This window comes from Stegodyphus dumicola, chromosome 4 (genome assembly GCF_044657685.1).
Source record: "Stegodyphus dumicola isolate Sdum_Otavi_A_Nest chromosome 4, ASM4465768v1".
In the NCBI taxonomy this organism is placed as follows: Eukaryota; Metazoa; Arthropoda; class Arachnida; order Araneae; family Eresidae; genus Stegodyphus; species Stegodyphus dumicola.
Window position 1 is genome coordinate 160,286,002 of NC_140771.1, and position 12,662 is coordinate 160,298,663.

General features: G+C 32.3%; 1 protein-coding gene across 5 annotated transcripts in view; it reads right to left on the minus strand.

The window, feature by feature from the left end:
* Nucleotides 1-12,662, minus strand: part of LOC118187908 (spindle assembly abnormal protein 6 homolog) — a 72,108-nt gene that overhangs the window by 20,248 nt on the left and 39,198 nt on the right. For all 5 annotated transcript variants that reach the window (XM_035358196.2, XM_035358197.2, XM_085815681.1 and 2 more), the window contains 2 exons: nucleotides 2,861-2,977; nucleotides 1,582-1,851 (listed from right to left, as the gene is read on the minus strand). In XM_035358196.2, the coding sequence (XP_035214087.2) occupies nucleotides 1,582-1,851; nucleotides 2,861-2,977 (387 nt within the window). The remainder of the gene's footprint in view (nucleotides 1-1,581; nucleotides 1,852-2,860; nucleotides 2,978-12,662) is intronic.

A 12,662-nucleotide genomic window follows, 5' to 3' on the forward strand; every position in this document is an offset into this window, starting at 1 on the left:
TTATGATTTTTTGGAAGGAAAAGAGTCTTTTTAATTCTGTCCTTACGCACAGATGTCACTTAAAAACATCATTAAATTGCATTTACTAGTGGTCAAAATAGATATTTTTGTTGAAATATGCTGCCTGAAATTTTTCGCGATTACAAAACTGCCTTTTTACTTCGTACAAGGAAGTAAAAAACCAAATTTAAAGAGAAATCCACCCTAGTTTGCTGAGCATGCACAATGCCACTTAAATACATTTTGAGGATGTCTATTTTGGTGACATTGTGATTGCTTTGTAAAAACTTTTCAGGGAACTGTGGATAATAAAAAAGAAACACTTTTTTTTTAATCAACTGAGCAATGTACAAAATATATGTATATTGTAAGTTGACCAGTTTCTGGAAAAAATATAAGTTATATAGCTGATTATTTTAAAAGTTAAAAGAACATTAAATAAAAATTGGAATCTACCATTTTCCAGCTTATCTATTTATTATACAAAGATAACTGTTTTATAAAAATGTTGTATTTGGTTTATTATTACAGTATAACTTCAGCAGCTTAGCAAAGTCTTATTACATTACACTTTCCTTTCTTTGATTCTACAACCAAATTACTTCCTCAAGAAACAATACAATACTTTCAGGCTATCTTTAACTCAATTACAGATACAATTAATTACCTGTTAGACAAATTTGCAATAGTAAAAAGATTAATAGAATTTTGCATACACATTCTGATAAGTGGAAAAAAAGAGCGAAAATGTTACTTATGCAGTTATTTATGAACACTACATTTTTTTTCCAAATGGATTTAAAGTACTTAAAAATTTATTAAGGATTTAAAGTACTATAAATTTCTTTCCTATGATTTATTTTACAATTCTGATTTTAATACTGTACAGTTAAAAACTGAAATATTAGGAATAATATATATATATTTATATGAAAGATAAAATATGTAAACGAAAATTATAATTTAAATTATCGGCTACCCCGTTAATTCTCCCTCTCTATTCTAAAAATAGTAATGACTCCTCTGGATTGCGTCATTTCTAGATTAATCTATGCCACAAAGCTGATGTAACGCTGATGACGTAGTAATTTCGGAACCTAAACTCTAAGAAACCTTAAACCAAATCTTTCTCTTAACATACTTCCATATTGGATAAATGCACAGTTAGCTTACAGCTTCTGTTGCCACTTGGAATACCATTTTGCTATGCATTGTGGTGCTGCTAACTATGCTGTTATTTAAAATGCGATACTCTATATAAAATCGTGGTGTGTATATCGTGCTCATGATCATACGCAATGAGAAAGATGGTCTTGATAATTAGTTTGTGTCCAGCAGTAAAGATCATATCCAGTTTGACTATGTTTGTCTACAAATCTCTCCTTTGGGCGTCATTTTTCTAATTATGCAACAAGTCTCTCCAAGTTTTTATCACACATATATACATAGACAGAGAGAGAAAAGACAAAGTATATTCTTAGAGAATAAAATTGGAAGGTATTTAACTATTAAAGCTGTTTAAAATTCATATTTTTTCTTAATTACATACTATCACACACACACATATAAAAAAAAACTCACCTTTTGTTGTTGCTGAATATCGCAATGCTCTTTGAGTCTTGAGATACTTTGCTTTTTATAATTTAAGTCCTGCTCTAATTCATCAATTTTTTCTTTCTGGTGACAAATAAGTGAACTCTTCTCCTTAATTTCTGCTTGTAAATGTTCATTCTGATTCTTGAAGTTTCGTAGATTGTCTTTAGTTTTCTTTAGTTCTTCCTCCAACAACTGGTTTTTTGACCTATAATCCCTTATAGTACTCTCCAGTTTATGATTTTTTTCGTGAAGTTCCTACAAACAGAATTATTAATAAGCCAGAAGCTGAAGAATATTAAATTTTTATAATAATTAATGTTATTTGAAAACTAAATGAAAAAAATCATTGCAATATAAAGTTTTTATAAAAATAATTTTTGCATAAAAATCACTGAAAAATAAAACAAACTGCATAATTTTTTAAACAAGATAATCCTTTCCAGGATTTAAATTTTATACATGAAATAAAAGTGCTTTACATAAAGGCCAAGTATTAGAAAAGCTTATCTACCAAAATGTTAAAAAAAAAGGCTAGCTTTGATCAGCAGAAAATGAGTCAGTCCGTCAAAATGAGTCAACACAATATTGCCAACAGATTGAAAAGTTTTATCACACCTAGCATATTCTCCTAACATTGCACCAAAGATGGATTACCATTTGTTGAGATCTATAACACAGCAGCACAAAAATGACATTCATCTGCAGTCAGATTTTTACCACAATTAACATATTAAACAATATTGAAAATTTATCAATTAGGCAATAAAAATTCATGGGTAGTGACTGGATTTATGTACATGATCAGACATATTTAAATAAATAAATAAATTAATAATAAAAAAAAAAAAAAAAAAGCAGAGTTACATATACATGCTTAACTGTATCAAAATTTACTAATGGCTTAATGTGTCCCTTTATATCAAGTAAGGTCTATCTTCTTAATGTTTCTAATTCTTTTCAAATAAATAAGAATTTATGAATTGGGCAATCAAGGTACTCAATGGTATTCTCAATGTTTTTCTGATTATACTAGGTTGCCTAGCAACTGCCCATTTGCTATAGCACAATCGTATGCAAGGTAAAAACTAGTGAACTTTTCAAGTATATAATGTACCATTTTCCCCATCACGTCTCCAAAAAAGCTGTTGTCTTATGATTGAAGAAAATGGAGTACAAGCCAAATACAAATATATGCTTTGAAAATGTAACTTGATAACTATAAAAATATTTCAATCGTATAAAGATAAAAGATTAAAATAAAAACCTTGTTTAAAGTTTCAAGGTATGAAATTTTAGTTTCAAGCTGCTGAATCTGTTTTCGCAGAGCATGTTCTTTCTCTTTTATCTCCTTCTCAAATCTTTTTTCTTCCTCTCTCAATTTCTAAAAAATTAAAATTCAAATAGAAATTAATTAATTTCAAACACATTAAAATTTTGCGATTAAAATAATTCCACAGTCTAGACACAGAAAAAATATGAACTGGTTTACCACAACTGCAAAGATTAAATACGCTTTTATTAAAAAAAGTGGATTTTTTATATACAGAATTATAACTCATTTCACTTCAACACCAACATGTAAAAGGACTTAAAAGATTCCAGGATGCTTAAACTGTTTCTCTTTATATTTTAATTCTTGATCACAGTAAACATTTAAACTATATTATTTTTCCAAAAATGGGAGAAATCTTTTGATAGCAAATAAAACAAATTGGTAAAATGACAAAATATATTTCAATGCATTAACGTGTTTCTGGCCATACAAAAGCACTGCAAAAAATAGTATAGTACAAATAGTACTAGTCTAAGTTTAGTACAAAGTTTTAGAATCGTCGGGGCTTCAGTGATTCCAGATTTTAAATTATCCATTAAATCTCATCTATAAGTCTGTAGAAATTTTAAAAAATAAAAATTTGAAATAGTTATTTATGAAAAAAATGAAGCATTTATGACCTTTAGAAAATCAAACTTAACAAACCAAAAAAAAAAAAAAAAAAAAGGGGGGGGGGAGATAGAGAGAAGCCTAATATTTATTTGCTTCCTTTATTATACATTTCTTTCAATGCAAGTTGTTTAAGTTGCCTCGCTCTTTTGTGCTAATACTTTATCTTTAATTCTACAGATAGACATAATTTCTCTCTCAGTTGCAAAGTTCCATTTTCATCTCTTGTAACTGCCGTGTCAAGCATTCCCACTAAATTGTCCAGCGAAATCTTTTTGTTCTCAGTAACCATTCTTCGTTTTCTTTACTGTTGACAGCAATATTTTCTGAATTTGAAACTGTACTACAAATTTTCAAATTTGTCATTCATTAGTTGATTCATTATTGGGGCATTGTTACTGCAATTACTGAGTTCTGTTACAACATCTTCCTTTAATGCAGTTCTTCAGATTTCCTTACAATTTCCATTAACTAGAAAATTTCTCTTTTTGTTTGTAGTATCTGAAAACCTTCAAATTTGTGGCTTAACAAGCATCCACTATACACTATTGGCAATTGGCAGCTAAAGATATGTTGCTGCACTAAATTTTATGTTGTTTCTGTCATGCGCTGAGGACGTTAAGCCTGTATTATGTTACTTTTGTTATTTGTTACACTTATGTTGATTTCCTGCACATACCTAAGGCTTATCTGAGTTCTGATGAAATAAATTCCCACATATACTGTAAGATGGTACTTTTTAGTTATGCACTTGCCATACATTTTTGCAAGTTTTTAATTGCAAACAATTTCTAGAATAGTTTACAGATGGCAAACACGCATATACATGGCACGATAGTGGCGTCCAATATATCATTACCTGCTATGAACCAAAAAGCATGATAGTTACATAACCACCATTAAAGTAAAAAGAAACTAAATCAGTTCTTATACTAAAACAATTTTTAACTTAAAATTCTGAAATTTTTAGGATAACTACAACAAAACTTACCTTTAGCAAAACTTTAAATACTAATAAATCAGACCGTTATTAATATTTAATAACTTTAAATGTGAAATATGAGATACTCTTTTTGCCTGAATACTAGAGTAATCAGAAATTTCTAATTTAAATAAAATGACGAAAGATTGTTTATAATTTTCTGTCCATTACATACCTCTGTCCACAATGTACAAGTGTGCTTGTTATTTTTATCACACTTTTTCTAATAAATTAAAATAAGATTTTTGTTTGCAAAATCATTCATATACCCCCAACTATTAAGTGAAGGATCCACAGGCGTCCATGGACCACAGTTTAAAATTTGCAGTTGTATTTAATAGAAAAAATAAAGGAGAAAAAAAATCTGGGTGGCATCAGCTGATCAATGCTTAACAACATTTTTACTTGAAACATACAGTTCAGATAAGTTTTTGGTTAATTTCAAGAGTTGATTTATTTTGTTACCTTTGTTGCTCATTCTAGCACAAAATGTGCATAATGTTATAAAGTAAAACAACACAATAACTGATCCACTGTTATTCATTTATTAATTAATTTCATTTACTCTTATCATTCAAGTCAGCAAATCTATACACTAGTTAAAAGTTGCATTTATTCTCTATTTTTTTTATTCTTCCAGTCTCATTCCCAAGCCATTCATACTGTAGCAAATGCCATGCATTAAATTATTAATTTATTAGAGAATTGAGGAGTTACTAGTTTAATAATGATCAGCTTAATAGCTGATAAAAATTGCTTTAAAATATTCTATTTTAAAAAGGCAAGTGATGCACAAAGAAAGTAACATAAATAGTAGAGCATAATCAAACATTTCTATTTCTGAAAATAATTTACAAGTTGTAAAAAAACCAGTTTTAAACAAAGATTCATTAAGCTTGGGAATTATGGTAGACTTACTAGATTAAGAATTATTGCACCAATAATTAAACATATACCAGAGGTGATGAATTCAATAGTGCTGCATCTTTCTGCAGGTTGACCGCTGTTCAAAATGACAGAAATCTTCATTATGACAAGGGGGGCCTTTGGAAGCATGCACAAACCAAAGATAATTTTCTTGTTTAAAACACCCTTATGCCAAACGAGCATTTTTCACAAAAGTATGTGCACCATTTTACAAGCCCGAGTTTCAATTCAGTTACTAATTAGTTAATTAAGCAGGAGATGAAAAAAATCTTTGAGACCTTTGGGGAACACAGGAATTTGTCATAAAGGTGTGAGCGCCCTTATGAAAAATGATGGATTGAGATAATGGTACCCAACTTTTCATCAATTAGAACAATTTTTCAGGTTGTACTTTTATGAAAGAATTCAGATATTTCAATAACTTGGACTTTATTTTCACCAAAATGACAAATTGCTATGCACAAAAGAGAGGTTAAAGATATAAATATGTAAGATATAAAAAAATATGATAGCTGCTTTAAAAATACAGCCATCCCTCAGCTATTGTGGTTAAAAGAGACCAGAACCAGCTGCGATAAGTGAAAAACCATGAAGTAGTGTCACCCTCTCATTTTTAACATACGAGGGCTATCCAGAAAGTAGATTACGTTTTGGAATAAAAAAATAAACAATGTATAGGAAACAAATTTTATTATATACAGATGAAAGCCACACTCAAATACTACTTTTCTACATAGTCACCATACAAATTAAGGCATTTATCGTAGCGATGTACGAGCTTGGAAATTCCTTCGTCGAAAAATTCGGCCGCCTGCGCCTTCAACCACTTCGTTACCTCTTCTTGCAGCTGTGCGTCGTCATCAAAACGCTGCATAGCCAGCCACTTCTTCATTGCTGGGAATAGGTGGAAGTCGCTCGGTGCCAGGTCGGGACTGTACGGCGGATGAGGAAACAACTCCCACTTAAAAGATTCAAGAACTTTACGAGTGACATTTGCCGTGTGGGGCCGGGCGTTGTCGTGAATCAACAAGATCTTAGAGCTCAACATTCCTCTGCGCTTGTTTTGAATTGCTCTTCTGAGTTTTTGGAGAGTTTGGCAATACCTTTGAGAGTTTATTGTAGTGCCTGTTTCCAGGAAGTCCACCAAAATTACACCTTTTCTGTCCCAAAAAACAGTCGCCATCATCTTCCTTCCCGACATTGTTTGCATGCATTTCTTGGGTTTTTGGGGAGAACTTGTGTGCCCCCACTGCATTGATTGCAATTTCGTTTCACAGTTCACATGTTTCACCCATGTTTCGTCACCAGTAACGATGCGATCGAGTAAAGAGTCACCATCCTTATGGTAAGCGTCCAAAAAGTTCAACGCTGCAGCCATTCGCTGATTTTTGTGGTCCTCTGTCAAGATTTTTGGAATCCATCTTGCACAAAACTTGTGGTAACCAAGCTTTTCGCTGATGATTTTGTGCAACAAACTTCGCGAAATTTGTGGAAAACTCAAAGAAAGTTCCGTTATTGTGAAATTTCGATTTTCACGGACTTTAGCATCGACTTTTTCGAGAAGTTCGGCGGTCACTATGCTGGGTCTCCCACTTCGATCTTCGTCGTGAACATTGGTTCGGCCATTTTGAAATCTTATGACCCACTGACGCACTCCACCTTCAGTGATAATGTTGTCCCCATACACTTCACGAAGCTGCCGATAGATTTCTATCGGTTTACAGTTTTTTGCAGTCAGAAACCTTATTACTGAGCGCACCTCGCAGCTCGCGGGATTTTCAATTAACGCAGACATTTCAAACCGTCACAGTATCTGAACGGAGCACAGCACGAACCTCTCACTAGCACGGCTAGATGCAGACTGAGCTGCGCAACGCTCTGACCCCAAGATGGCCGCGCTAGCCCCGCCCCTAGCGGACACAGACGGAAACGTAATCTACTTCCTGGATGGCCCTCGTACGTACATTTTTTGTGTATGTATAATATCAATAAGTGTATATGAAACCATATAACTGCATATGTGATCATTAAAGAATAGTTTCAAACATGTAAATAAAATAAAATATTAATAGTATAAATAACATACATAAAATAACGTATAAATAATATGATACGTGTGTGTAACATACGTAGATGTAACTAAAGTGTACATACTGCAAATATGTTTTTAGAACTCTTTTATTCTTATAACAAGGTACGTAACTAACTCACCTCTTACAATAGCTTGTCTTCGCTCGATCTTTATAAATGTCAATGAAACACCTGTGCAGTACGATGGGGGTGAAGATGATTTAATGCACAGGTTAATGAGAGCTTTACTGCTCCTCAAATGACGCCTCATCGTCAGGTGCTAGGAGATCTGGATCATAGCGGGCAGCTTCGGATAGAGCTGGGGTAGCTGCAGGAGGCGGTGTACAGGCAACAGGAGGAGCCTCTGCAAAACATTTTTGGTGCACAAGGAACATCGTGATGGGGAGTTGTGAACATTGTTTTTTCTTCTGAGCAAAGATGCCCTTGTACACTGCGCAAAAAAAAAAAAGAAGGATCAGTTCTATATCTCCCGTTCTACTGACCGATTGACGAAATTCAAATTGTGTTCTTCATGTCTCGAAAATGCGACTTAGGATATACATATTAGATAGGATATGTATATTAGATTTATATATAGCTGTATTCTAACATAGTTATTCTGACACAAAATTGGACTTTTTCTGAAGTAACATAACCATTTTTTTTCCATATTTCGATTCTACGACTCCAATTATACCCAAATATGAAATTTTGTAAAATTTGGTGCGGAATTTATGGAGAAATTCACAAATTTATGTTAGCTTTTCCCCCCCCCCCAGTTTGCGGCAAGAATAGTTCATTTGGCAAACTTCTTAATATATGGCAACCTATTTTCCTTTTCCGTGAGAGGGAAAAAAATTACAACGTTCTTCCTTTCAAAAAATGTTCTTTATATTATATTTTTATGTTATTATTTTAAATATTTTTTTTTTTTTTTCTTTTTCAAACTTCATTTTAATTGTTTAAGTTGCATGGTTTCTTTCGAATAATTGTTTTAAAAATTTCTATTTACCCATTCGAACTGCGTAGTTTAAATATAAAGTGAATCGTTTATTTTTTTCAAATAGTTCTCTTTATAAATAATTTTTTTGGTCACAGTTATTATTTTAGGTAATTTTTAAATTTTAGACTTTTATTTTAATAATTTATGTTGCCTTGTCTCTTCAAATTTTCTATTTATTCATTCAAACTGAGCATTTTAAATATATTTATTAATATAAATTTCCCAGGATTTTATTTTATTTATTTGAATTGCATTTCTTTCAGAAGAATACTTTGTGCCCCAGACTACGATGTATCTGAAAACTGAATATATTAAAAGAGAAAATACAGTAAAGCACCGTTAACACACCTTTCAATGTTCCATTCAGAAAAGATATATAAATGAGAAAGATGTATAACCGACATTTTAACTTAGGATGAATTGCATAAATTGCTTTAAATAGCTTTAACATTGTGCTCATTGCTTTACACAATTTTATTATCCTACATTTAGTTTCTTAAAATAATATTCATATTTTAGTCAAATATTTTATTTTTGAAACTGCAAAAATCAAATAACATAATATTAAAAAGTTTTAAATAAATAAATAAATAAATAATAAAAAAAAAGTAAATTTTATGAAAATTATTTTTTTCTTCCTAATGGCTTGCTTTTTTTCTTCAGGCATTCTGCAAGTATATTAAAAAGCATCCAACTTTTCAAAACGTCTTGGTATTTCTGACATTCATTTTAAATAAGGTTATCGCCTTCCATTTCATAAAGGCCCATAAACGGCCAAGCGGTAAAGTCGCTGAACACTGGTAGTTCGCTCCATGGTTCAAATCCCGGCGAACGGCCTGGGTTCATTGGCATTTTCGTGGTATTTCTCATTGTAACGTGTATGCCAGCTGGTTTCCCTTAGAAAGTTCTTCATGAAGGCATCCCTTCTTTTAGGGCAAATAGCCTTCTTTGACGTAACTTAATAATCCAATTCAATCCATTTCATCAAGAGGGAAAAACGTCTTTAGGTGACGTCCACATACATCACTGGATAACTTCCTGCATATTCAAATAATTTGAATAAGAAATCATGGGATTCTCCGTTTATTATGATATGATGTTCTATAACGTAATTTAAATTTATACGAACACATAGTCGAAAACCAGTCGCTCTTCACTTTAATCTGCAATGATATCGTTTTTGTCTTTTCCGTTAGCACAAGCCTCTTTGAACACCCAAATTCCTTGAAGTATTCTGAAAGTATATCCAAAAGCATCCAACTTTTCGAAACATCTTGGTATTTCTGACAGCCAAATTCTCTTTCAAATTTTTGCTTACTTTTCTCGATAATTTTCTTCTTTCCTTCTGCATTTATTTCCAGTGCTCACCACAAGAAAATTAAGATTTTTTGATTGTTACATTTCCATAAATTTTGCATTCTTGTCATTTTTCTTTTTTTTTTAAATATCAATCACATCAACTGTGTTTCAGTTGAAGACAGCTTTTCATTTTCTAGGCATTTTAACTATAAATAAAGTTTAAAGCAAATTCCAAAGGATAAATATTTTAATTTAAATATTTTTTGTTAATTGACAAAGAAATAAAACAGTCCAGCAATGTCTATTCTGTACCACTGAGTAACCGATTATTATATCGGCTACAAACAATCTAAATCATATTAAAGATTATGTTTTTTATACAATATATAACACGAGAGAAAATTAGCTACTTAAAACATTCTTTCGAACAGGATTAATGTAGAAATTTATACATATAATTTTTAAAGCTGGGACATGACCCAAACTATCAACGTCCTGTTTGCTTAAAAACATTGTGAAAATAAACATCAAATGAACTTTCTCAGTTTTAGACTATTCAATTTAAATGCAGTCAAAGTAAAGTAGCAGACGATAACACAGCGAAGGTAAAAATTTACTCTTACACACACACACACACACACACACACACACACACACATATATATATATATATATATATATATATATAAAGAAGAAGAAAAAAAGAAATTTAAAAATTGGAATAATGTCATCTATAATTTAAAAAAATAGCTTTTCATATAGTATTAATAAATATTTATTATGCATCATTGAGGGAAAAAATTTCATATAATTAATTCTCCCTAAAAATTTAATTGAAATTTAAGGTTAAAAATACAGTGGAAGGACAAAAATATGGAAACACCTTGTGAAATGCATGTTTGAAAAGAAAGATTGATTTTAATGAAATATGTAGGTGGCGCTGGCATTTTTGACTACTGACGCCACCTATACAGCTTCGTAAATGTGCTAAACAGTTCAGTTGTTGTCGGAGTACTGTTATGTGAGGTTGTCATTGCATTATGTCAGAGTTAACAGACTTCGAACGTGGGCAAATTGTTGGAGCACGTATGGTAAGTGCTTCTGTAAGCAAGGTAGCCGAGGTGTTTAGTGTTTCAAGAGGTACTGTATCGAAGATTTATTCCGCATATTTGAAAAGCGGAAAAACATCATCTGCTAAATCACAGCGCGGACAAAAGTGTGTCCTGAGTGATCATGACAGATGATCATTAAGGGCAATTGTGACAAAAAATAAGAAGACCACAGCAGCAAAAGTTACTGCTGAAATGAATGTTGTGTTACCGAACACTGTGAGTACCAAAACAATTAGAAGGGAGCTTCATAAACAGGGAATTGCTGGCCATGCTGCAATTGAGAAGCCACTCATCAGTGATGCTAATGCCCGTAACAGGAAAAGGTGGTGTTTAAGTCATAAAGCCTGGACTATAGAGCAGTGGAAGCGAGTAATACGGTCTGATGAGTCTTCTTTTACATTGTTTCCCACTTCTGGCCGAGTTTAAGTCTAGAGAACGCCATCTCAAGCCTATAATAAAGACTGCTTCTTGCCAAGAGTGAAACATGGCGGGGGTTCTGTTATGGTTTGGGCAGCCATATTGTGGTTCTCTGCTAGCCCCATGATAACTGTGTCAGGGCACATGACTGCCAAGACTTATGTGAACATTTTGGCCGATCAAGTTCATCCCATGGTACAAACTTTGTTCCCCGATGATGATGGTGTCTTCCAAGACGACAAAGACCCTGTTCACACAGCTCACATTGTCCAGGACTGGTTTTCTGAGCACGAGGATGAGTTGTCCCATCTCCCCTGGCCACCAGTCACCAGACCTGAATATTATCGAACCTTTGTGGTCTACATTGGAACGGAAAGTGCGTTCTCGTTATCCACCGCCAACATTGTTATCTGAACTTGCCACCGTTTTGCAGGAAGAATGGTATAATATTCCCTTGGCAAACATACAGGAACTGTATTTATCCATTCCGAGAAGACTGCAAGCTGTTTTGGATGCCAACGGTTTTCCTACACCATATTAAGCAAAGAAACATGTTTTTTTAAAGGTGTTTCCATATTTTTGTCCAACCCCTGTAGCTGTGGCAATTCACTGTAACAAAAATCCATAAACCACATTCGGCGCTATTATCGGGGGGGGGGGGAAGAAGATGCCAAATTTCAAAATGCAAAAATATGTAAATTCGTGTATATCTTAGAAAATTTTAAATAAAAAACTCTAATTTTTTGCAGGTATGCTTAGAACTACACCTACTTTAAGATGATGGTAAAAATTTTATAGGTTATAATTCAAAATTTATAAAAATTATTTAAAAATAGAAATTTAAAAAATAAAACACAAAAAATGGGTGAATTTTATTTGGAATGAACCTAAATTTCGAAAAGTGAAAGTTAAAAATTAAAAAAGGTTAATAAAAAAGAGATATTAATAAATATATGCCAAATTCAATTAACATTGAGGAGCTAAAATTTTGAGAGCTAATTTTTTACAAATTACTCGTACGATTTTTTACCAAACTGTGCAGTCTGGCATAAGTTGAGTTGTAGAATCGAAATATGTAAAAAATTTGGTATGTTCTTTCAGAAAAAGTTCAATTTCGTGTCAGAATAACTATGTTAGAATACAGCTATATATAAATCTAATATATATCCCAAGTCGCGCTTTTGAGACATGAAAAACACAATTTGAATTTTATCCAGTAGAATGGGAGATATAGAACTGTTCCATTTTTTTTTTTTTTTTTTTTGTGTGTGTGCGCAGTGTACAAGGCCATTACACCGTCAATACGGTTACTGA